We start from the raw sequence: 25,765 nt of genomic DNA on the forward strand, positions 1-25,765 counted from the left end.
AAACAATGGATCAGAATAAGGAGCCTATAACAAAATCCATGCATATTTGAAACTTGCTTAAAAACAAAAACTTCGCTGCAGGTCATTTTGGAGGAAAAGAAGGACTAAAAAAAATGGTACTAGGAGAACTGAGTATTGATATGGAAATTAAAGAAAATTAGAATCCTCTCATACCACACATACAAATCAATTCTGGACAAATCCAGGACTTAGGTGTAAAAAGGAAAAACCCTAAAACTTTTGGAAGAAAATATAGAAAATGCAGATTACCTACAAAGGATAAACAATAAAATCTCTTCCATAAGCAAAAATATCAAAGGCACAATACATTTAAAAGGCTAAGGAGGCAAAACATCAACTGAGAATAATTCAATCACCTAATAAAACTCTCCTTCAACATCAGCAGTGAAAGATTTGTTTGGACAAAGAAAGCCCTGCTTACCCTTGCAAGAAGTACTACAGCAAAAAGGAAAGTAAACCCAGAGAGAAGGAACAGAAAACAGCAAGCACGTCAATTCAATTCATTAGCATATGTGTTCACTACAAGCTACTCAGAACAAAAATACGTAGTTTTCCATTCTAAAAATTGATAAAATTCTCCAAAGTAAAGCAATAATAGGAAAGATGGGGCCTTAAGATGAACATTTAAATATGTTAATGTCCTCATGATGTTCTGGGCAAGGACGGGTATGTTGAAAAATGTATACTTCATTTGAAAAAATTGGTAGCTACGAATTTTAAAATTTCCAGAGAAAACACTGAAGGAGCAGAAATTGCTTAGAAACATGAAATGTGTTTTTTGTAGGATGCTTTATTCCACAAAATGTAGACTTATTGCTCAGTTATGTTTTAAATAACACCACCAGTTTATTTTGTACATTTCTTTCCTTTTTCCATGAGAAGGTGAAAAAGCCAGGTTTACTTAAAAAAAAAAAAAAAAGATCCTTACTAATATTGTCTTTTTTTGTAAAAATAAATTCAGTTTTGACAGTTTTAAAACATACCTGTAATACGAAGCCCTGTTTATTCCATACAAAAATTAAATGATAAAATGTTAGAGGCATTCCCTTTAAAGTCAAGAATAAGATTATCACTATTTGCAGGAATCCTGATCAATGTTGTAAGAGAAGAAAAATAAATTATATAGTTGACCCTTCAATAATACAGGGGTTTGGGGTGCTGACCCCTGCCCCATCAAAAATCCATCTATAACTTTGGCTCCCTAAAAACTTCATTAATATAGCCTAGGGTTGACTGGAAGCCTTACTGATAACATAAACAGTTGATTAACACAGATTTTTTTTTTAGATTTTTTTATGTTATATTATATACTGTATTCCTACAAGAAAGTAAGCTAAAGAAAAGAAAATATTTTTAAACAAATCACAAGGAAGAGAAAATACATTTGCAATGTCAGACCTCATTTATAAAAGAGCAAAAACTGCATATAAGTGGACCCAAGCGTTCAAACCTGTGCTGTTCAAGAATCAACTGTAGTTGAATAACCAGGGCTAAAGGGGCAAAACTTTCAGTATCTGCAGATATTATGCCTCTATGAAAAAAATCTAAGGGAATCTACAAACACTGGAATAAAGAGAGTTCAGCAAGACTACCGGATTTAAAAATTTACACAAAAATTAATAGCGACAAATTAAGAGATCTTTGAAAATTAAAAAATCATGTTTATTGTAGCAAGAAAACTTAGAAGGCACCTCAGAATAAACATAATAAAAGCTACATAAAAGTGTATAAAGAAAAGATAAAATGTTTTTGAAGTGCATAAAAGACCTGAATTAAGAGGTCAGGATCCTGTGTTTGAAGTAGGAAAGGTGAAAACCATAAAAGCGTCAACTGATATTTATTCTATAAATGTCAATTCCTATCATACTCTGAACAGAGGAACCTTTCAAGGAATTTTACAAATTAATTCAAAATATCCCAAGGACAAGTAAAATGACAAGAGTATAAAATCAGTGTTGACGCAGAAGGAAACAGGGCTCATCGATGAACTAGGTATGAGGGGAGGAAGAATACAAGATAAAAGATGAACATAGTAACTCTACCCTCATGGGCTCAATAATTAAGAAGTACGTACTTCATATAGAAAATTCATAAATGCCAACTATTGCAAAACGCAGTCCAACTGAGCAGCCTGTCTGTAAGCCCTGGGGTCTCTGCTCAGCCTGGCCACCTCAGTGCCACGCAGCAGCCATCTCTGGGAGAAAGAGGTCATGGAGTCTGCAGGATCGTGATTCAAAGGCACAGGAATGAGGGTCTGCACTCCACAGCCTGGCAGAGCCTCACCAGTCTAGCAAACCGAGATTTTCAAGACCCTCAAAGGGCCTTCCCAGGGAATTTTCTCTGAACTCTCTGCATTGTGTAGTCCCTCCAGGAAACTTCATTTTTTTCCACTTCAAAGCTGTTTGCGTGTTTGCCCATGAAGGTCGGTTCAACGACAGACACGGGGGAAGAGGGAGATGATTTTTGTAGGAAGAATGAAGCAGGGCAGAAGGACCTAGAAGAGGACAATGGAAAAGCAAAGCTTCCGGGCCCTCCTGCACACATGCAGCACTTGGAAAAAGCAAGGAAAAACCAGCAACTCCTCCTTTGTTCCCCCGCCCCCCAAAATGTAAATCAAGAGAGATCACAGGTGCGTTAGTGAAAAGTTCTTCAAGTGATGTGCCTTCCTGTTGCCTTCCTGAGCCTCCTAGAAACACAGAAGGAGGAAGGAAGAAAGTGATTTGCCCTGGTTTGTGGAATTGAATAGTCCCGTAATGGTCATTGTGTGGCTCTTGATAATTTAGCAGTTTAGACTCATCACGACATTTCATCTTCAAGGGCTGTTTCAAGCCCTCAAATACATTTTTATTCTACCACTCACACATTCAAGGGTGGAAAATGTGTCTCGCTGTGTTAAATTAAATTACCTTTAAAACTTGCAGCTTTCCTTCAAGCTCTGCTCTTTTGAGAATCATTGTTCCATTAAGAGTCTCTATCCTGTTTTAAGAAAAAAAAAAGGGGGGGGGGGGGGACAGGAGCAGCATGAGTGATCCTTTCAAAAATGTAGCATCCTTATGAAGTACTATACTTGGAGAGTAGACTATACTTTAAAAAGCAACATAAATGTTATAATCCCCACGGCACTTCAAGTATCTGGACCTAGGCTGAATCTTCTGACAATAAGTAGGGAAAGGAAATAACAAAACAAAACAAAACACAACAAAAATCCCCTGGAGAGGGTGGTTGAAAGAAAAGATGTTGGCTAACTTGTAAACTATAGCTTGTTTTATAGATGCCACTACATGGCAATGACTACTGGTCTCTACTGGAATTTATCCTTATGGGCTCTGGCTCAATCACCTATTTTATTCAGTGAATGCTTCCCGGGCATCTACCATGTGCCAGACTTTAGACCCTGTGCTAAGCATGAGGGATCCAGCAATGAAAACAACATATAATAGGGATCTGCAAACAGTATAATCATCATGCCATTTCTTGGAAAAGGGATAAAGTTCCTTCTTCCCTAGGATTCTAAGAAACTGTACCTCTGTAAATTGTCTTAATTTGTCAACTAGAACAAACAGAGCCAGAACCACTATGAGATAATAACCTTCGTATCATTCTCACATCTCAGAACCTTTTTAGTTTATAAACTTCAATCTCAGAATTATCAGTTTAAAGGTGTTCGTTTCTCCCTACACCAAATGTCTTTCTAAAAATAAAAAGACTTGTTCTATCCTGACTGATTTGATTTATTTTGTGGGCTCATGCTGACACCTTTATTTTGACTATTAAGTCAGCAATCTGAATAAGATAACAAATTCCATGTGTGAGTCACACACCTAGGCATTTTTAAAATAATGGTTCAAATTCCTTCTGATAAGTAAGCTGTAAATATTATATTAATATTTATATTAATATATTAATATAAACTATATTAAGATATATTATATTATTTTAAGATGCAGAAATTTTCAAGTCATGGTAAAAGAGTAGACCTGTTTTTCTCTGTTTCTAATAACACCATTCCCAAGATAGTGAGATGATAATGCAAGCCAGGATTTTGTCCGCTTTCTCATGAGGGTGGTCTTGTCTCTGGGCACTAGAGAGGATCCTGTGAATCTGTTTCAATAGGACTCCTACTGCCCATCTGACCCACCCAAGCAACAGATGTCTATGCGCAGAGCCACAGGCACACCTTGGTTGTTTTCTTCAGTATTTAGACAGATGTCTCTCACTTTCCTGGTCTCTAGATCTCCATTCGTCTCCATCCATTACTCAGTAATTATATCCCTGCATTCTGCCCACTTCACCCATTTGGAACGTAGCTTTCTGACTCTAACTGCCACGTTTTCCCTTTGGATTCTGCACGGCTCCAACCTCACAGAATCGTTTCTCTGGAGGAGAGAGCACACCCATCCTCCACCCTGAGCTCACAAGATCCAGAGTTGGACTAAGTCCTCTACCATCAGGAGTCATCTTCCAAAACTACTCCCACGCACACCCAGAGCATCTCTGAAGTTTTAGACGAGGATCACTGAAGAGCATCCCGCAGATTTTCTATGGGCAGCTTGCAAGGAGCAACTGTGGGGCAGCTGAAGAGAATGGATCCTGGCATCCAGAGCAGGTGGTCACATCCTAGCCCAGTCACTTACTAGATCACTGATCTCCACTCTACCTAATTTAAGCTTCAGTCACTTTCTCTATAAATAGAAATAAAATTAACCTCACAAGGTGGCTGAGAAGAATGAAGGAGGTGATGCAAGACCCACCTTAGGCAGAATAAATCCTAAACTACTTGGCCCATGTTCTCCTCTCTGCCTTCGTCTCTTAGACTCTCCCTAATCTACCAACCACCCATCACACTGGTTGTCTCTCTCTATTAGACATGCCAAGCCCGTTTTGAGAGTTCAGAGACCTCCCTCTTGGCCTGAAATGCTTTCAGCAGGAGTTCACATGACCACCCTTTCTCTTTCCTTAGGTCTCAGTTCAGATTTCCTCTCCTCAGATAAGATCCCTTTCAACACCTAAACTACACAGCAGTCCTCTTACTCAGTATTCTATCCCATTCCTTACTTTACTTTCTTAACAGCAGTTATCATCATTGAAATATCAAGATTACTTCTTCTGGAGGCTTTCCTTGTCCATCTCCTCCCACAATCAATAAAGCAGTACAAGAGTTTTTGCCCATGTCTTTCCTAAGCCTATCGCAAAGCTGGGAACATAGTATTTGTTCAATAAATATCACTTAAATGACTGAGCAAATTCCATCTTTCTACTAATTACTGAAGTCTTACTAGATTCTAAGGATGGTACGGTGGAAAAGTCAGTCAAATCTCTAGTTGAGGAGGCCACTCTCCTATTAGTAAGTCTGGAATATTAGTAGGTGTGAATGTGTGTATTGCAGGGCAGAAAGGATTGAGCAGACTTTTTCCTTCCTTCCAAATGGGACACTAGAAAAGAAAAACAATGGGCTTGTGGTATCAGAATAAAAACTTCAGCCCTTCTGACCTTTCATTTGTTCTAACCACAAGATCGTATCAACCATGGAAACTGGACCAGTTCCTCTCTGACCAAAGAGAATGTGTGCCAGTTTCATTGAATCTGACATAAAAAAATAAATTTTCTAAATGCTATCCCTCCCACACAGACGTTTGAGCTATTGATGTCCTCTGACTTCAGATGTTGACAGTATGTTCAAATTTGAGGAAACCTTGAGAAACAAAAGGAACTGATAAAGAATGTCTGTACCCAGTCCCAAAGCTATGGTGCATGGCCTCCCTTCTTGTGATCCTGAACAAAAGCCTATTCATTCACTCAACAGGCATTATGAGAGACCGTAACATTTTTGAAGCCCCCACAGGAAGCAGATGTATAGTTACGTTAGCAGGTTTCCCGAAGATCTGATCAGGTCAACAACTTGTTTGTGGGTAAAGCCTTCTGTGTTCACACCATTGATATTTGCAAGGACATCACCTGGGAGATGCCAAGAAAAGTGAGTTGTTAGAACAGTTGCTTAAATAACCCCTCCTGACACCCAAATAAAACAAAAGAAGCAAGCCCCAAACCCTAGCAACATAAAGGAGTGAAGAAAATTCGCAGCAGCAATCATATCCCAACCTTTGACATCATAAAATTTTTCTTGCCATTTAAATAATTCCTAACACGAGCAAAATTACAAATTACCAGTCTGCAGGCCTGCATAGTGTGCCGGGCTGTCCTCCTGGATTTTGCAAATCAGAGTGCACATCTCTGAGGAGCACGAGTTCTGGTTCTGGAGCCTGTAAGTCTGTAAAAATTAAAGTGATACATAATTACTATTCAAAACTCAAAATCTATGTGTCAAAAAATAAAATGGTATTAATTACCTTAAGCAGTATAGTAGGTAAATACCAAGAACAATTTGGAAAGTCTTTCTTGAATATGAACTGAATCAAAAATACCAAACTTGAAATTCTATAGTGCAATCTGTAGCCAGGCCCATCCATTAAAAAAGGGGGGGGGGGATGGGCACCTGGGTGCCTCAGTCAGTTAAACATCTGCATTCGACTTTGGTCCTGATCCCAGAATCCCAGGATCCAGCCCCATGGGGCTCCCTACTCCGTGGGGAGTGTGCTTCTGCCTCTCCTTCTGCCTGACACTCCCCCACGCCACTCATGATCACTCTGATTCAAGATTATGTATGTTCAAGCCTAAAAGACCACCCGATGCTCTCATTATTATATATCTATAAACAAAAATCAGGTTTTGGGGAACCTGGGTGGCTCAGTCATTAAGCGTCTGCCTTCGGCTCAAGGGCTCAGGTCATGATCCCAGAGTTCTAGGATCGACCCCCGCAAGGAACCTGTTACTCCCTCTGCCTGCCTCTCCCCCTGCTTGTGCTCACGCTCTCTGTCTGTCAAATAAATAAATAAAAATCTTAAAAAAAGAAAAATCAGGTTTTTTATTTCCCAATGGGATAAAACAATAGTAGCCAAAAGCAAAGAGAAAAATCTCTGTGTATTTCTCCCAAGCTAAAGCACTCATTACAGCAGCATATGGAACACTACACATCCAGGAAGGGAGATATGCCAACAATAATTATTTTAAATCAGAGCTCTGCAAATAATGACAATCTGCCCTGCATTTTTTCAAAAGTACTATAATTGACGCGATTACCTTCTTGTCTAAGTGCTTTCTACTACGCCTGCCCTGAATACTCACCGATTCATTAGCGCCCCCAACCAGATTAGAAAAATTTAGGCTTCATCTCTTGCCTCAGTTTGGCAAAAGCAGTTTGTTTTTGTGTCTAAGTGTACCAAGAACACTGCATAAATATTGCTAGATAGAGTGGCCCAATGACCTATAACAAACATATTTGCCTTTTTCACACATTTAAGTTATAAAGCCTCGTTCCACTGAGAATCAAAATCAGCACCTGAGTGAAGTAATGTGATTCCTAAAATTAAACCACATTACAGCACCGCTTCCTTGTGGAGAAGTTAATGACTGATGTTCGTTCCTTCTTGTTATACATACAGGCTCCAGAACCAGAAGTCAATCATATGCAAGCAACTCCTAGAAACTTGATTTTGTTAACATCTAAGGAATTTCTATTCTCTCTGCAAGGCATGTTGAATCCCCATATCGTAAAGGTAGACAGGACCTTTTAAAGATCAGTTAATATACTTCCCATCTATGGCAGAGACCTCTTAAACAGCTTTTCTGCCAGGAAGTGTTCTTGCTAGAGCCTGGACACTTCCAGGAATGGAAAGGTGATCCAGTTCATGGGGTACATGGGCCAAAGCTCTAACAGTCACTCCTTTGGGAAACCACTGTTATAGCAATTCTTGTTAGCAGTGAGCATCTACCCTCCAGGTCCAGTGACCAAAGTGAGTACAAGGAGGGCAAATGTGTTGATTTACACAGTTGGCTTATATGTTTACTGTAAGGTTTTACAGGTGAGATAAACACGACACCAGGCGAGGTAGGCACAAGGCAAGATTTATTAAAGGTGCCCTCCGGTGGGGTTCCCCGACTCTGAAGAGGAGAGTTGGGGAAGTCGCACCGGGAGGGTGTCGAGTGGGTCTTTTATCTGGGTTAAGACAGGGAATAGGTTCTCACAGCCATATAAGGTATGGTATTCGGGGATTGGAGGGTTGGGGGAGTCCTGATGTTCCGGTTTCTTGTGTAGGTATTGGGTTACTTGTGGAGACGTGACCTGGACATACATCCTTATGGCGGGAGAGTAAAGGGTTAGGAAAGTGGGGGAGGGGGCCTGGAAGATGGCGGCCCTGGGGTCATTTCTATTGTTTCTCCTGCATTCCTGGAGCCACCGACCCAACATTTGCAACCAGTGTAAAATGTGTGGGTTGGGGATGGAGAAGAAAAGGCAGAGCACCCAATGTTATGGGTAGAAATAATTTCCCTCTCTCTCACCTGGTCTTCTGGGTCCCATTTTTAGAAGCCAGTGACATAACAATCGCCTGTATTTCTTAGAGATACAAAAGTCACACTGCACTCCCTCAGACCCAGTGACCTTCATGCAATGCCTGCCATTGGCTGATCTACTGGTACCGGGCACATTACTCAGTAATTTCTAAGATGTGTTATTTCATTGAAACTCCTAAAAACCCCACAAGGCAGCACTGAGAGAGTATGAACTTGATATATGGGAATCTGATGTTTGTCTGCTACTATACCATGCGATTCTCATTAGCAGTATAAACCTAGCACCCATGGAAATTCAAAGAGGAGGTGGACTTGTTTCTTTTCCAACATGCCCTTCACTTGGGAGACCAGTACCCAAATACATGTTAACAGTGGGCACTCAATAGGGGTACTTATGGCTCTATCTGGTCTTCCAAAGATTCCCAGGGCATTTCCCCCATTTGGTGACAACTGCAAATCTGAGGACTGCTAAAGACTAGATTAGGGGGCAGAGCTGGCAATGGAAAGCACACACTAAATGGGAATTGGCACAGGAGAAGGTTCCTGATTCCCTGGCACATGATGCAATTCTGAAGTGAAATCATCAGCTCAGTGTTGACCTACAAAGGTTCAAGGTGCTGCAGCCTGCTGTCCACTATGGACAGTTTTGACTCTTGCTTCATGTAGAGTCCGCATTCGTGGTATGGGGGAGAAACACAGGGAAACAGTGACATATATCACAAAAGAATGAGAAAAAAGATCCCTATTTGTCACACTAAATAGAATACGTGAGTGGTCATTGATCCTGTCGCCAGTAGCAAAGCTACACATCCTGTGGATAATTCTCATTTAAAAAAAAGCAGTCACAAAGAGCGCCACATCTCTCCAATGGAAAAGAAGTGATCCGTGTGAATGGGGAATAAGTGAGAGTACTATGCTTCTAAACCCGGAGAGAAAAATTACAGATTACACCAAATTTAAAAGTAGAATAGTTCAGAAAGTAGAAAGTAGGGCGCCTAGGTGGCTCAGTGTGTTAAGCCTCTGCCTTCAGCTCCGGTCATGATCTCAGTCAGGGTCCTGGGATCGGGCACTGCATTGGGCTCTCTGCTCAGCAGGAAGCCTGCTTCCCCCTCTCTCTCTGCCTGCCTCTCTGCCTACTTGTGATCTCTCTCTCTCTCTCTCTGTCAAATAAATAAATAAAATCTTTAAAAAAAAAAAAAGGAAAAGAAAAGAAAGTAGAAAGTATCTTTCTTCCTCTTGCAGCCTTCTCCCTACTCATTCTGTTTCTTTATTCAGAACGCATATTTTACTTGGCTGTTTCCTGTTCCTCATCTTCAAATACACACCGACTTTCCAATTTGGGGGTTGATACTCAGTCACAAAAATTTTCTGAAAGCAGCATCAAAGCTAAGACCTAAAAGATGATATGCAGTGTAAAAGTATGATTATGCAAAAGACATCTAAAAGAAATGCAAAAGATGGAAGAAAAAAAATAATAATACTTTGCTGTTATTACTGTTGCACTTAATTGGATTAGGTTTCATTTGACCTGATTCACCATCTTTACAAACATGGCCTTGAAAGAGCAGAGAGCAAATGAGAAAATGAAATTCTTAGGCTATTAGAAATAGAAACCTATAAAGACTCTTGGAAACATCCTAGAGCATGAGACAACATGCAAGTAAACCCAACTTTTCTAAAATGTTTCAAATAATAATTGTAAGGTGTTGTCATTAAGAAAAAACTCCAGGGGCACATGGGTTGCTCAGTCGGTTAAGCCTCTGGCTCTTGGTTTCAGCTTGGTCATGATCTCAGGGTTGTGAGATTGAGCCCCACATGGGGCTCCACACTCAGCACGGAGTCTGCTTGGGAGTCTCACTCCCTCTCCCTCTACCCTTCTTCCTGTTCACGCACACACACACTCTCTGTCTTTCTCTCTCTCAAAATAAATAAATCTTTAAAAAAAACAAAAAGAAAAATGTCCATGTTTCTTCTGTATATCTGAGATGAAAGTTTTAGTATTTCAAATGTAACAGGATATAGATATGAATACATGCAGCCTCATACACACAAATTTACATGCTTTCAAGTATTTCTTGAATACGGAAGTATAGATTTAAAATCTCATATACAGTATAAAAATGATGATGCAAAACATATCTCAAATGCAAATAATATAAAAATGCACATCCAGGGGCACCTGGGTGGCTCAGTGGGTTAAGCCTCTGCCTTAAGCCTCGGGTCATGATCTCAGGGTCCTGGGATCGAGCCCCATGTTGGGCTCTCTGCTCAACAGGAAGCCAGCTTCCCCCTCTCTCTCTGCCTGCCTCTCTGCCTGCCTGTGTTCTCTCTCTCTCTCTCTCTCTCTGTCAAATAAATAAATAAAATCCTTTTTTAAAAAATGCACATTTGTAAAGAGTCTTTCACTTTCTCATTTGAGACATGGTGGATACCCAGCATTTCTAATCGGTAGACTTAAAGCAACTGAGAACAAGGAGGTGAGCATTTCTCAGGGGTTTTATTTCAACTGCTTCGATGTTTTCTTTCCTTGATGATACCTAGCATCCTGAAAAACTACCCCAAACAAACCACAGCACATTGAATAAAAGTCACAGCATTCATCACTCTCTAATCCTGACTTCACTATTTCCTTGTTAATATCAAACTACCAGAGCCACTTTCTTTATGAAAAGTCTGGAAAATTGACTGGTGGCTGGGTGGCTCAGTTATTAAGCATCTGCCTTCAGCTCAGGTCATGATCCCAGGGTCCTGGGATCAAGTCCCACATCCAGCTCCCTGCTCAGCAGGGGGCCTGCTTCTTCCTCTCCCACTCTCCCTGCTTGTGTTCCCTCTCTTGTTGTGTCTCTCTCTGTCAAATAAATAAATAAAATCTTAAAAAAAAATAAAATCTGGAAAATAGAAAGCTGCCCACCTGAATTTCAAATCCAAATGTTCCATTATCTTGTTTTTCCACAGTAATGAGCTTTCTGTAATAATAAAGTAGAAATACACATGAATATCAAAGTTTCACACTTGGCACATTCTTACCATGAAGTAACTGTCACAGTTACAGATGGCTGACATTCAGGTAAACTGTAGTATGTAAGACTATGTGTGTGTGCGTGCGTGTGTGTGTGTGTTTCTGTGTGTGTTAGTGCATGCTGGTGGGAGACCAAAAAATACATGAATCTCTTTACCTTTGAGACCAGGAAAAGTCACCTAAAGAACTTGATCTCGTCAAAGCAAGCTGAAAAATATAACAAGCACACCGTTATCAAAAGGTCCTAAGACACATCTATAAAATGTTCGAAATCACAAAGGAATTTGTTCTTTATCACCTTCCTTGGCCCAGATTTGGGAAATGGTTATGTAAGGGTAGTAATTTCCATTCTCTACTGGGAGAAAAGGAGAGCCGAGAAAGGGAACATTCGAGCATTAAAAGGCTAAAAGAGGCTCAGATAATAATATACTGCGGCAAAAGAGTTCATGTAATGTGGCAAAACTCTAAAGCTTCCAAAAGAATGTCATATCTAATCTGTATTTAAAATAGCCCCTGAAAAATGAACCAGTGCAACCAGTGCAATTTATAATCACACAGAAATCCAAAGAAAACAACACCCATAGAATGGCATATAAAACCCAAATACTTGATACTTTTTTGATACTGATGAAATGACTGTATTTATTGTAAATATTCAATATGTTACTGTTTTTAGAAGGCTATAATAATCTGTAAAGAACCAATACATATACAGAAATACAATTCAGGTGAAACCAGGGACTCAAAATCTCAATTCTGTTTTATGACTTACTTTTGCAATAGTTTTGGAAAAGTCAATGAGATTTCCAGCCTAGAAAGGAAGGGAGCCTCAGAATGCTATAAACAGTATGAATACTGGCCCCTTCATCCCCAATGCATGCTATGGAAAAAAATTATATACACATAAACTTCCAGGATATATTCTACCCTTGTAAATAGGAAAAATAAGCAAAAGGAAGCATCTTATTTCTCAGGTGATTGCTGTGAGTCTGTGTGTGTTTTTATTTTATTCCTTTAGGAATTAACACAAATTAATTAGCCATTTCTCAAGTCTTGGTCCAGGGGCCCAAAAATCAGCTTATGGTACTAGCTAACCCATAGTGTTTCACTGTCACTGTGATATGCTTGTTGTCTATCAATGGATACATTACAAAATGTCAGAAGAGCAACACATTGTCCAAACAACTACAAATAAGACCAAAAGGGGATGAAAAATCAGGGAAAAAAACACATAAAAAAATTAATACACAAAAAAAATCCTTATTAAGGCATTTGTTTGGAGAGAAGCCTCTATCACTGCTAATGAGTTTGAATTACCAAGTACCAAATGCCAGCATTCTCACAAACTTTCTGAAATGGCTCAGTGTTCAGAATTTGCTTATTGATCAATAAAGCTACTGTAAAGAAGAGCTGATCTTTCCTTGTTGATTTGGTTTAAATTAATTACATTTGTAATTCCTTGTCTTTTCAGTTCTAGGCCTCAAACTGTGTATATCATTCTGAAGACGGCACTAGGTTAGCCCAGATCCAAGAAAATTCTCTAAATTTGGTAAAAAGTATTTGTTTTCAATTTGTAAGGACTCAGTGTACGAGGCCTCCAACAATTTATATGATTTATTTCAGCCTGTTTGCCCTACCTAACACACACATGGGCAGGAAACACTCTGCTATGCAATGGGGTGCCTTCTTATGGAGGAGATGATCTTGACATTGGCCATCATTCTCATCTCTCCAGAACACTGCACTCACATTGTCTTAATCTATTTTCATTATTTCTATCTGCCTGGCTTTTACCTTCATTTCCAATTTTAAGATACTTAGGTAGGTCATACCTACTTACATTATCTGTTATCATAACTAGGGTTTCTATTCTAAAAATACTACTTTTGCTATCAATAGTCATATTATTCAGATATTCATATATAGAGAGACAAGTATGTGTGTTTATATAAGGGGTAAGGTGGATCAAATACCTCCCTTCTATACATAATTACCGATATCCTTTGGGTCTCTTGGGAAATGTACTTATTTTACTTTCTACCCCAGTGCCTAGTGCAGGGCCTGGAATAGAGTGGAAACTTAAAAATAGCTAAATAGACAAACAGAAGTAAAACTACTAGACACCAATATAAGTAAATAAGTAGTGGTGAAAGATCAAATTCTCAAATTCAGGAGGAATTTGTGTGTGTGTGTGTGTGTGTGTGTGTGTGTGTGTGTGTGAATGAGAAGCAGAACATTTCATTTTAAGTAGTGGATGGAGCTACACAGTCTAATGCTTTTTTCCAGGGCGACTGAGAGGGTTTAATGAAACAGTTTTGCAAATGAGAATGAGCCTTTCTCATGTCAGATGAGTATTGCCATTTGGAAGGCGGAAGGTAGTTCTGGGTACCCTTTTTTGCCTTCTTATAAAGGGAAATTTTTTTTTTAAAGATATCCACTGAGTTAAAATACTTTTCAATTTTGTCCTTCAGCAGATTTTAAATATTCACAGGAAAATCTCAAGGGCAATCATTAAAAATATAAAATTAAATTTAAAAAATTCCAAAACATGTGGCAACTTTAAAAATGAAAATCAAACAAACAAAAAAAGAACAAAAAAAGAAAAATCTCAATCCAAAAACAACAAGAACCATAGAGAAAGGACTAATAGAAAGCAAAGGAAGATAGTAATGCCCTAATATATAACTGCCAAACGAATAAATGATAGCAAGAATTAATGAGTTATTAAAATTTCCACTCTTTCCTCAGCAATTTTAAATGCCCTTTTGCCAGACAAATAATCATAGCATTGATGGGAACCTCAAGATTCCATCTGGTCCACCTGCAAACTTGCCTTCTAAATAAAAAAACCACTCTATTTAAATTCAAATCTAAAATCTGTAAGTCCAGAAGACAAATCCAAGACCTCCACACAGAAGGAAACTGCCCCACCTTTCTCTTCCTAACCTTTCTATCTAATTGTCTGACTGAAAATATTTGCCTAGCACAATGTGAGACACATGGCAGAGACTTGGTTCCTGTGGACTGACTGATTTGGGTTATCAGTGACACACAAAAAAATCAGACTAAGTCAAATTATAAATTAGTTTCTACTCTGGATAAGCGATGAACCTCTTTTAGGCACCCAATATTTAAATAAAAAAGAATTTAAATAAATTAGGAACCATCAAATTCTCTGACACGTGCCACATCTTGACACAAAGCCTCCTTGTCTTTGATCTGGGCTGTCAGACTCAGGCGATGTGGAAAGGAATGTTCTCAGGGTTCAACCTTGCTCACACACCAGACTACCTGCTAAAGTGGGAAGACGTGTGCCTGCGGCCTTATGCAAGGTCTCAGCTTTGGAAGATGATTTCCTGCAGCCCTTCTCCTAGAGTGTGTGGTCCGGCTCTGGGTTATAACCAGTGAAGGCCGTGCTCCCGAATGCCCTCACAGCCAGAGCCTTTTCTCAGGGTTGCGGCGATGACACCGAGACACACGAATGAGAAACCGGTGTGTGATGAACAGCATATGCTGGCAACAGCTGTCTTTTATTACACATTATCTAATATGGGAAATCTAGGTTGGGCAATCTGGCAGGCCTGCAAATTACACATTCAATTACCGCTGTTGGTTAGACAAAGCTTCTTAACCCCTCGCTGCCACTGATAGAAAGATGCCTGGGGGGTGAGCTTATGATTCCTCTTCTTTTGTTTTTAGGTAGATGACTTAAAAGTTCAGGCATTAATATTCAAAATGTAATTTTTGCTACTGTGCAGTGATTCACAGTGCTCCTCTTCAGTAGGATGCCAAGACCAGATATTTTAGCTGTCAGTTTGCAAAAGATAGGGGTTAGGGTTAGCCAAAGAGCCGCAGGCTGGGAGGAGCTCCAAGTTCAATCCTGTAGCCACTTCTGCTGCTAAGTAACAGATTGTTACTTCCTGGTCCCCACTCAGTGTGCTCATTTCCTGAAAGTCCTGGGGTGGGGAGAGGTTTCTTATCAACAGAGAAGCTGTTTCTTTTGTTTCCACTGTTTCAAAAGCCTACAAGTTAGGTGCCCTGCTCACTTTCTAGTCCCTGCCTCCTTCTCACTGATGTCTTTCCATGAATATAGCTTTTTTCCCTGTTCCCCGTTTAAGCCAGGAGCCTTGAGAGAGCAGGGTGCTGCAGACTATGCTAAGATACTTGCTTAATGGAGTGGACTTCAGTTTCCTAATTCGTAAGTGCTCTTAAGGAACCCAAAGATATGTCGCAGCTTCCCACAAAAGTCTCATTGTAGACTCATGAGCGTCTTTTCTAAGAAAAACTATGGGCTCTTGATTCCAGGTGTGTCACAATATTAGATTAGAGGACACTTTTCAAATTCTTTTGGAGTGAAATTCCTATAGTTTTCTACCTGAAGTATTCATTGGATGCTTAAAATACTTTGTTGCAGTTAGGAACACTTGGGAGCTTTGGCTCCAGATGGGGCTGGAGCCAGAAATGAGGAGAAAGCTCCTGGAGGGCGGAGTCCACCCCAGAAATACACTTAACAAAAATTCTGTATCTGAGCTTTTACGTGAAATCACCCTTCAGAAGCTGCGTTTGAGCAATAATTCAATAACCCCAAGACTGGAAGGCAAAGGCAGCCTGTGGTACTACTGAGGCACATTCCAGCTTCTGGACTGGTCCTCAGGCCCCTGGCTCTCGTGACAGCCTTTGGTGAACACTGCCTTCCTTATGCAACCTACTACCCTCAGACAAGTGTCCCATCAGGCACAATCACTATACCTTTGGCATCACCACATTTATAAAGCCTCTCCTTATTTCCTCTGGTCTCCTTCCCACTGTGTCTTCCATTGCAGGGATTTTTTTTTTTTTTTTTCCCCTGAAACCATGTTCAGAAGTAGAAGCTGCACTGCGATGTCTATCACCTCCTACAAATACAGGTATGGAGATAATATGCACACACAGAAGTCTATTTTTAAGCAATTTTGAGTGTAAACACCCAAATGCTTCTGAAGATTCATCTGAAACTAGAGGCTCACCAGATAAAGCTTTGCAGAAACCAAAGCCAACAATAACGAGAAGTATGAATTGTTGACGTCAGCCTGAAAGTGTCGAAAATAACAGTGGGCAGAGAAACACCTGCTCCTGGGATTGCCTCACAGGGATCTTGTTGCCTGCAATTTAGTCGGTGCCAAATGGGTGATTATTGTCTAAAAACCACTTAAAAGAAATGATCATCCATTTGGAAATTTCTGAAATGTTGGGATAAACTTGCATCGAGTCTCATTGATGATAATTGGACAGAATCATAAGTATCGTGGAGAAGAGGCTTGTTTTGCTTTCTTTTTTTCTTACAGTAATTCTCACAACAGGAAGAAAAACCCAATTGAGTAGGGTTTCCTATGGGAAAGAATACAAGAAAAGGGCGAAGAGAAGACCTAAAAAGAGGAGAACATCAGATAAATTCATCAGTGTGGGAATGTGTGCATGTATATGTTCACTTGTATGTGTTATATATGTATGCACAGTGAGTGTGTTTCATCTGCCTCAATCCCCCTCATTATCTCCTTCCGATAACCTCCTCCTGCTTGCCCTCTTTTAGTCCATGTGTCTTCACCCATGCTTAAAACCAGATGTGACTCCTCCAACTTCACTGCCTTTCACACCCAAGTTTCTGGGTCTCCTCTCCATTCCATCCACTTCTTCTCCCTCACCACTCACCCCTACCCACTTACCGACACACTATGTTTCTAAAGTGAGTTTCCTAAAACCCTCTTCTGCTCAAACACACCCAGTGGCTCCCTGTGTTGGTCAAATGACGACTTCATCAGGGGAAGTGTTCAAGTGTTTCATAAAGCAGCCCAACTCTGAGGTCTCCCCTCCTCTCCCACAGACACTTACTGGGTGCTCTGGACACAGTAATGTGCTGTTACCTCAAGGTGCCCTGAAGGCTCCTAGGCCCCTGTGCCTAGGCATTAATTATTGCCTTGTTCTGGAATACCTTTCAATCACTGGAATATGTATCCTTCAAGGTTATCTTAAAAGGCATGTCCTTGGATTTGAGCATTTATGTTGTATAATGCCTACTGGCTCTGCCTACTGAATTTTTAACCCTACAAGACCAGGAAACGTGTTCTTCTCATCTCTGTACCTCCTACACTGCTCTATATCTGAAACCTGAATAAAGATCTTAGTTCTTCCCACAGCTGCTTTATTTTCAGGCAAGTAGTAAATTGATAGAAATGTTCATCATTTGATTAAGCTTAATGTCATAAAAGCATTTGGGATTTAAAAAGATCAAAAATCCATGCCATGGCAAATTATGCCTTTATCTTCATTGTGAAAAATAATGAGGAATCAGCTATATACATCACTGAGAAAAGATCATGACTCTCCCTCTACGTCCTAACTCTCTAATCCTGAAATTAGGAAGCTTAAGAGGATCCCGTGATGCACAGTAGGATTTGAGGACAAAACTTCATGCTTTAAAGCAATTCTAATTCTAAATTCAGATATGTCCTTGCAGCATGATAACAAGTTACATAACCAAAACCTGAAGAGTTTAAAATATTGTTTGAAAAATCGGAAATTATAGAATGAAAGAAACAAACTCAACTGGACATGGTTTTTTCTAAATAAGTTTTCGTCTCTAGGGAAATACCTTGCAATAAAAATGAAAAACGATAGCATAATTACTGAGCACATACTACATATCAGTCATGTGTTAAGTACTGTACACTTCCTCACTTAAGCCACAGAAGAACTCCTTGGGGTGGTTCTATTGTTATCAGCATTATAGAAAAAAGAAAACTAAATCTTAGAGGGGCAAATAACTTGCCCAAAGTCCCACAGCTAGGAAGTGACTAAGCTGGTATTCAATCAGCCATTCACACATCCAATAAAAGCCTTAATTCCCAAAAACATTAGGAAAGTGTCTGTGCCCCAGCACTGAAAATAATGTAGTCAACAAAATTTGTCCTGAAGGAAAAGTACTCTCCTTGGATTGGAAATAACTATCAAGGAGTGCACCTGGGAGGGAAGGAATCAATGAGACACATCCAGGGGGAAAAGATCAATATTTCTTAAACTGGCCATGTCTATATGCACTAAGTAAGTTCGATGTACTTAACGATTTTCATTTTACCTCAATACCTCTTCACACGAGAAAAAGAATCTCCTTTCAAATTTTTGCCTGGAAAAAAATTTTTTATTATGGTCTTAAATCTTTTGGACTAGTCCATGAGCTCTGGGGGCTCCCTGTCTCCTTCCTCACCCATACTCTTAGTGACTAATTCCAAAGCCTCTAAAATACAATTTCGGTGTGAAGCCAGACAGATATATCAACTCTGCGCTCAAGAGAACATGAACATTTAGAAAATACAAAACAGTAATCATACCTGCTTTCTTCCCCGAGGCAAAGTAGCCACAGTGTCTGCCAGCATTTGAATCCGTCTATTATCATCCATTCGCAAGCTGCCCTTGAGCTGGGGGTAAGAGCTAAACACTGGACCAGCACAGTAGTCCGCCAAATTGCCATTGCTGCCCTGTTGCATGAGCCTTTGTAAAGACATTGTGAATAAAGATTACTCCAGCTCGCACATGGTTGAGTGGCCTTGCAGGACAGGGGAAGCTAAAAGTCTAATTCTCTGACAAGCAGTCAAAAGTAGCAAAGCAGAAAGAGCCCATGTGACTTCTGTGGTTTTAGGTACTTGTTACACAAACCCTATCTTGCAGTTCACTCCCATTTCTCAATGTTTTTTTTCTTTAAGCTCCTGGAAGAAACTAGTTTTACCATTAAAAAACAGCAACTTATTTTTTTTCTCTTTCAAACAGCCAGAACTCTCACGCTTTTATGTTCTACGGCAAGTTGTGTTCAAAACACCATCTGCCTTTTTTTTTAAAAGGAAGAAAGAAAAATTTCCCCAAGTTCTGCCATGTGTTACCCACACTTTCTCCTACTCACTATGGCAGTGCAGTGTCAAAGTCAGGATATGCAGACACTGAGTTTTGTGGATAGAAGCAAGAAGCACGGGTCCAGTCATAATGTCTCTCATGGAGTCCTTGTAATGTACTTTCCCTGAAGTACACCTTAGCTCATTAATGTTCATCAGAAACACATTATATCTGCCACTTGGGCTGTAACCATTCAGAATTCTTCTGGTTGCCCTTCTACTACTTTGTCCTAACTAAAATGATCCATCATCTTTATAAGGAACAATGAGAGGGGAAGACCAGCACACTCAGAGCTCAAAGTTGGCCCTATCTTAGACAGCACTTTTTAGCAGCAACAGCATGGTCCTGGGGGAAGAATGGAAAGGACAGGAAGATATCAGGCAAATTATGATGGCACAAGAATGTTGCCTATTGGTCCCTGAAGGCTCAGATGGGCCAAGAGCACCATCATGAAGTACACAAGATCACAGATACTTTTTCCAGTGGGGGATTGGGACACGTAGTTTCGAGAGGACTGGTTTCAGAGGAAGAGCAAGGGAAGTAAGTAGAGAAAAGAATCAAAACAAAAATCAAAAAGAGAAGTTTTACATACTACAAAAAGTCAACTGTGATTGTCAAAATAATTTTGAAGGTCAAAAGTAGAATGTAAAAGAGTAGAAAGTTGTGAACTAAAATGGAAGTCAAGGTGAATTCAGCTCAAGCAGAACCTGCCAACTATAAATGGTAAAGTCTTCTGAGTTAACAGTTCTTCAAGAGATAGAGCTACTTCAGGAGTTTTTAAAACCTGATCACAGCATAATTCACTATAATTGGAATTGGATTATGACATGAACAAAATGATGTCTCTAAAAACACAAAAATATCTAAATCATGTGTTTGCCTTCAGGGACAAGGTGAGTAATATACTATAACATAAATGTATAAAACAAAAGAGAGTGGTAGAGACTTTGACAACTAAATAATATGTCAATTATGAAAACATTTAGTGTGTGTGTGTATGAGAGAGAGAGAAGGAGAGAGAGAGAGATTTTAAAACATCTCTAGGCTGTGAGGTACAAGACTTAAATCAACACTGTTAATTGAGGACAACAGTCCACCTGTTCCCTAGGGATTTATGAAGTTAGGTAAATATTTTAGCATTTCAAAATACCAAGTGGAGATTAAACATTTGCCTGATATAAGACCACATAGACCAACTGACAACCAAGTGTCATAAATTAATGCTAAAATTGTATCAATTTAGTATGTTATAATGATCTTAAGCTAATATAAATTACAAAAGTATATTATTAAATCAAGAAATTGGAAAATGAATTTTTTTTACCTAATTTATGAAATGTGGTTTGTTTGTTTGTTTGTTTTAAAGATTATTTATTTATTTATTTGACAGACAGAGAGATCACAAGTAGACAGAGAGGCAGGCGGGGGCGGGGGGCAGTGAGGGAAAGTGGGGTCCCTGCTGAGCAGAGAGCCTGATGTGGAGCTCAATCCCAGGACACTGAGATGATGACCTGAGCCAAAGGCAGAGGCTTAACCCACTGAGCCACCCAGGTACCCCTGAAATGTGTTTAAGGAGTAAAATTTTTCAAATCATGAGATCCATGGCTATACAACCAGAGACAAAAGCAGATCTGACATTCAACCAGCACATACCAGTATGGTCACATTTGTTAATTATAAATTTAGACCAGATCTATTTTGATTGGCCAGTTTCCTGTTCTGATTGTTAAAGTCCTGTGTCATACCAGTTATTAAATATTTTGAATAACATCCCATATCCTTTATGATAAAATGTGGGGAAACACTAAACTTTTTATACAAATATGACTTCAAGCCTCAAACACTAGACTCACAAATGTGTTCTACTATTTACAACTTCTTTTTTCTATAGAATTTACCTCATGATAATTACACTATTCTGAACTCTCTTCCTCTTCATCCTCGCCTTTATATTATAAAGGTGATTCTAAAAGTGAATCAGATAAAGCTATCTACCTACTCAAAAGATTTCAGAAATGCCTCAGTGTTCATAAAATAAAACTTTTAAAAATTGCAGTTCTATCTAACTTCATTCTCTGAAATGTCATATTACTTTTTCTTAGATCTTTCTCTGAGACTTAGCATATTATACTTAAATAATACTTTGAAAGCAAGGGCCATTTTGTATCTTTAAATTTATATTCATGTCCTATGTATAGAAAGTGTTCAAGAAATGTTTGGGGTTTTGGTTGTTGTTGTTGTTTTTAAAGATTTTATCTATTTATTTGAGAGAGAAAGTGAGAGAGAGAGAGAGAGCAAGCCTGTGAATGGGGGCAGAGGAAGAAGAAACAGACTCCCCTGCTGAGCAAGGTGCCTGGTGCAGGGCTAGAAATATTTGTTACTAAAAAGAAAAGGACAGGGAAGTAGATATTTAACAAAATGAATTAAACAATATTCTTCTAAGGCATCAAAGAAGAAAAACTAAACTAGCAGAAAATGTTTGTATTACACACCCATATTCCAAAGTGCCACAATCTTCTTAAGGAGTAATCTGAGAGATGTGAAAAGAATCTCTTCTAAAATATGTTTCTCATCTATTCAGAAAACTAACATCCCATTACTGGCAGGGCGGGCATTCTTATTTGAGGTATTTTGTTCATAAATATGCAAATACTCTTGGAATGAATCAATCTTTAGTACAAATCAGATGAATCCTGAGGAGCTGGAACATGGGGATGTTGTACTAGAGCAGGTGAGAAGGGTATGACAAAAGTACAGAACACAGAAACACAGAGGATCTAGAAGACAATCTTGGCCCACTCTGTAACCTCCATGAGACTCACAGACAGTTATAGGAAGGTTGACAACAGGGGTTTCAGTGCCTAACTGCTCAAATCCTGGCTCTACTATTCAACAGTATTGTGACCTTGTAAAAGTCACTTAATCTTTCTGCTTTGGCCTGAATTGTGTCCCTCTACAGTCATGTATGGAAGCTCCAAACCCAAAGGTGACTGTATTTGGAGATAGGACTTATAATTAAGGAAGTAATTAAAATTAAATAAAATCATAGCATGGAGTCGTGACCCCATGGGATTAATGTCTTTCTAAGAAGAGACTTCAGAGAGCTAGTGCTTGCCAGCTTGCTCTCTGTCTCTTTGCCATGTGAGGTCATAGAGAGGGGGTAGTTTTCTGCAAGCCAGAAAAGAGGGCTCTCACAAGGAACTCGGGTACTTTGACTTCCCAGCTATAATAAACCATAGTAACTATAATAAATTTCAGTTGTTTAAGCTGCCCCGTCTGTGGTATTGGTCCAAGCTGACTAATATGCTCTCTAAACCTCAGTTTTTACATATCTAAAATAAAAATATGTAGGGAGAAACAGATCAAATTGTCCAAGCATAGCACTTGATACAAAGTAAAGTATTACTACTGAGTTTTAAGTAATAAGAATTCAAAGGAAAAACTTCAGAGGAAATTGCTTGAATTCTCTACAGAATTACCTACTACCAAATGCTCATATATGCAGCAAGAATGCCCTCATCCATCTGAGAGCAGTCTAGAGGCTAGAATATATGTGAAAATCCTTACTGTCATATACCAGGCAGATTATGCTTGCAAAGCATTGCAGAGCCAATGTCTGAAATTTCTAGATTACCATTAGCCCAATTCACCTCTTCATTAGTGTAGATATGGGAGAGAAGTAAGTTGTTCAAAAAATAAGAATTTCTCTGTGTCCTTCAGATTCTAAGATAGTTGTTGAGTTTTTGGATTTATTTTGGCCCTTTGCCTTTATTTGCACAGACGGCCTTTATTGGGTTCCTGGAATACCATAGGATTTTGTTTCATTTAGGTTTTTCATTTTGCTTATTTATTTTATTTTATAATTTTGTCTTTCTTTGTACAAGAAGCCCATATTTAGTTACATGGACTGACAAAAAAGACAGGATAAAGTCCTCCAGACAATATTTGATTCTTTTATGTTTGAATTTATGTAAAGTAGATTTAGTTTGGTAAGGTTACTCTCATATCTGAGCGCCAACCACCAGTGACAACTGTTTTTTCCTATTTCTCACCTTATTTGAATTACCGAACTGGGTAGATGGGGCTCTCTGTCTTCCCCAAACACTCAGTGTGGGTCACTGGGATTCTGAGAGCATTCCTGAAAGAGGAGAGGAGCCTTTTTCAGAAAAGGGTAAATTACAATCAGGCCTAGTTCTGAAAAATAGCAAACTCAGGAAAGGGAAATAACAGAAGAAGAGGTCATGAGTCCCTGTATGGGAAATCTTAATGTGGGTACAAACCAAATATTAACTTAGAGTTGTGACATAAAACCACACATACACATGCGTACAACTTTAAATCTAATATAAATAATAGCTAACACTAGATCATATCCATTATGTTTTTTTTTGAAGATTTTATTTATTTATTTGACAGACAGAGATCACAAGTAGGCAGAGAGGCAGACAGAGACAGAGAGAAGCAGGTTCCCTGCTGAGCAGAGAGCCGGATGCGGATCTCTATCCCAGGACCCTGGGATCATGACCTGAGCTGAAGGCAGAGCCTTTAACCCACTGAGACACCCAGGTGCCCCATATCTATTGTGTTTTACTACAAGTGCAAGGAAACAATTTTCTGATCTTTTAAAGCTTAATCCAATAAAATCATGAAGCTATGGGTAGATTATAGTATCAGCCAAGAGATTTAGCTACTGAATTCATCTGGGGCCTTAAACAGATTATCTAAATCAGTGTTTCATGAATCCACGCAGTAAAATAATTTTAAGCCTTCTTTTAAGTGTAAAAGTACATGATCTTGATACATTCATTTTGTGTATTTATCACATAGAAAAATCATTAACTGCATTTTTAATTTTTTATTTTATTTATTTATTTATTTATTTATTTATTTTGCCTTAACCTCTTCAGGTTTAGGGCGAGTCATCTGAGTGTAGTGAAACATACCAAACAAAGATCAATCTCTGGGAGGTTCCATGTTAAAGCTATAAAGTTATACGTGGGCCACTTGGAGATGATAGGTATGTGTGTAGGGTTTTTATGGCATCTTTGCAGATGTGTCAATGTTATCTATACAAAATGCACTGTAGGTAAAGAAGACAAGTCTTTGGGAGATGGTCTCTACCATAATTTTAAGAGCGTACTCCTCCAAATACAAGCAAATCCTTTTTGTAACCTGGAGAAAAGAAGAAAGTAGACGTGACAGCTTCTGAGATTTCTAGCCCTGACCTTAACCACAGTCGTTCTGCTTTTATTTGCTTTAGACTGTGTTCCTCCTTATACCACATGGTTTTCTTGGTTTAAAAGATTAAAACTGAATGAAAACAACAGGCTTAGAGTAGAGAGAAAGGAATCAACTCATACTGTGTGAATATCATCAGCCTTTGAAGTCACTTTATAAGAACGTGTCGATCCACAAATGAGTTTCCCAAAATCCAAACATGTCTCCCTTTTGGAGGGAAAAGCCCTAATAGTGAAACAGGGTCCATGGAAACAAGCCCCAGATGAAAAACATTGGGAACCTAGGTACTTTCTGTCTACTGCTGTTGTTAAACTGCTTCTGCTACAGAGCAGAACCAGGACGTGGCCGGGACACAGCCTCATATACAAGCCAGACTCAAAAACAGAGGACCCCTGGCTCCAAAAAACACCAAGGATCTTCCTGATTCTCCTGCCAATATTGACCAATCAGGACAAGGTTCTTCCAACCAATCAGAAAGAGGCCCTTACAACCAATCAGGATAAGGCTCTTCTAACTGGTTAGAAAGAAGGCACTTTATCCACATAAGTGGGTCCTGCCTTGGGTTTGGGGATTCCTGCTTAGCTACTGCCTGTAGGTGCTCTTACTACTATAACAATAGTAAAAAAAAAAAAAAAAAAAAAAACACCTCTTTAAGCATAAACGCAAAGTAACCAGCATAATCAGTAGTCAAAAGATTCCTAAGTCAGGATTTGTTGAAAACAGTTTTTAAACAATCTTTTCTTTGTGAATTTATTACGACAAAGGTGGAGAAGGTTTAACCAAATTGAGGTACATTTGCATCCCAAAAAACTCATACTATGAAATGAAGATGCCTTTCTGAGAAGTATTAAATCTCTAAGAGAAATAGAGTGGCCACCTATTACGAGTACTTTTCCTTGCTTGAGAGGTATTATCTTACCCAAAACAACATACATATATATGTATCTATATCTCTATAGATACATAGATATTATTGCTCTAATAACCATGAAATAAGTGGATAATATCAGCCAAACCTAATAAAAAGTGGGTGGTTTCCATTTGTATATAGGAGTAATTCATTGAAATGAGTTTATTCAAATCCATTTCAAAGAGTAGGACCTTAAGCATTTGGGCAAAAGATAAAATATTTATAAATAGATAATATATACATATGTG

General features: G+C 39.0%; 1 protein-coding gene across 2 annotated transcripts in view; it reads right to left on the reverse strand.

Annotated features, from left to right (window-relative positions):
- Positions 1-25,765, reverse strand: part of CYTIP (cytohesin 1 interacting protein) — a 73,121-nt gene that overhangs the window by 10,851 nt on the left and 36,505 nt on the right. The window contains exons 1-6 of one of the 2 annotated variants that reach the window (XM_032857851.1): positions 18,814-19,112; positions 11,607-11,656; positions 11,342-11,396; positions 6,187-6,289; positions 5,883-5,976; positions 2,928-2,997 (exon numbers count right to left, since the gene is read on the reverse strand). In XM_032857851.1, the coding sequence (XP_032713742.1) occupies positions 2,928-2,997; positions 5,883-5,976; positions 6,187-6,289; positions 11,342-11,396; positions 11,607-11,656; positions 18,814-18,987 (546 nt within the window). In that variant the 5' untranslated portion in view covers positions 18,988-19,112. Of the gene's footprint in view, positions 1-2,927; positions 2,998-5,882; positions 5,977-6,186; positions 6,290-11,341; positions 11,397-11,606; positions 11,657-18,813; positions 19,113-25,765 lie in introns of those variants that run through there. The other variant, XM_032857852.1, reaches the window with a different exon arrangement.

The sequence above is a fragment of the Lontra canadensis genome, unplaced genomic scaffold (genome assembly GCF_010015895.1).
Source record: "Lontra canadensis isolate GAN:19392208 unplaced genomic scaffold, GSC_riverotter_1.0 scaffold13, whole genome shotgun sequence".
Taxonomy (NCBI): Eukaryota; Metazoa; Chordata; class Mammalia; order Carnivora; family Mustelidae; genus Lontra; species Lontra canadensis.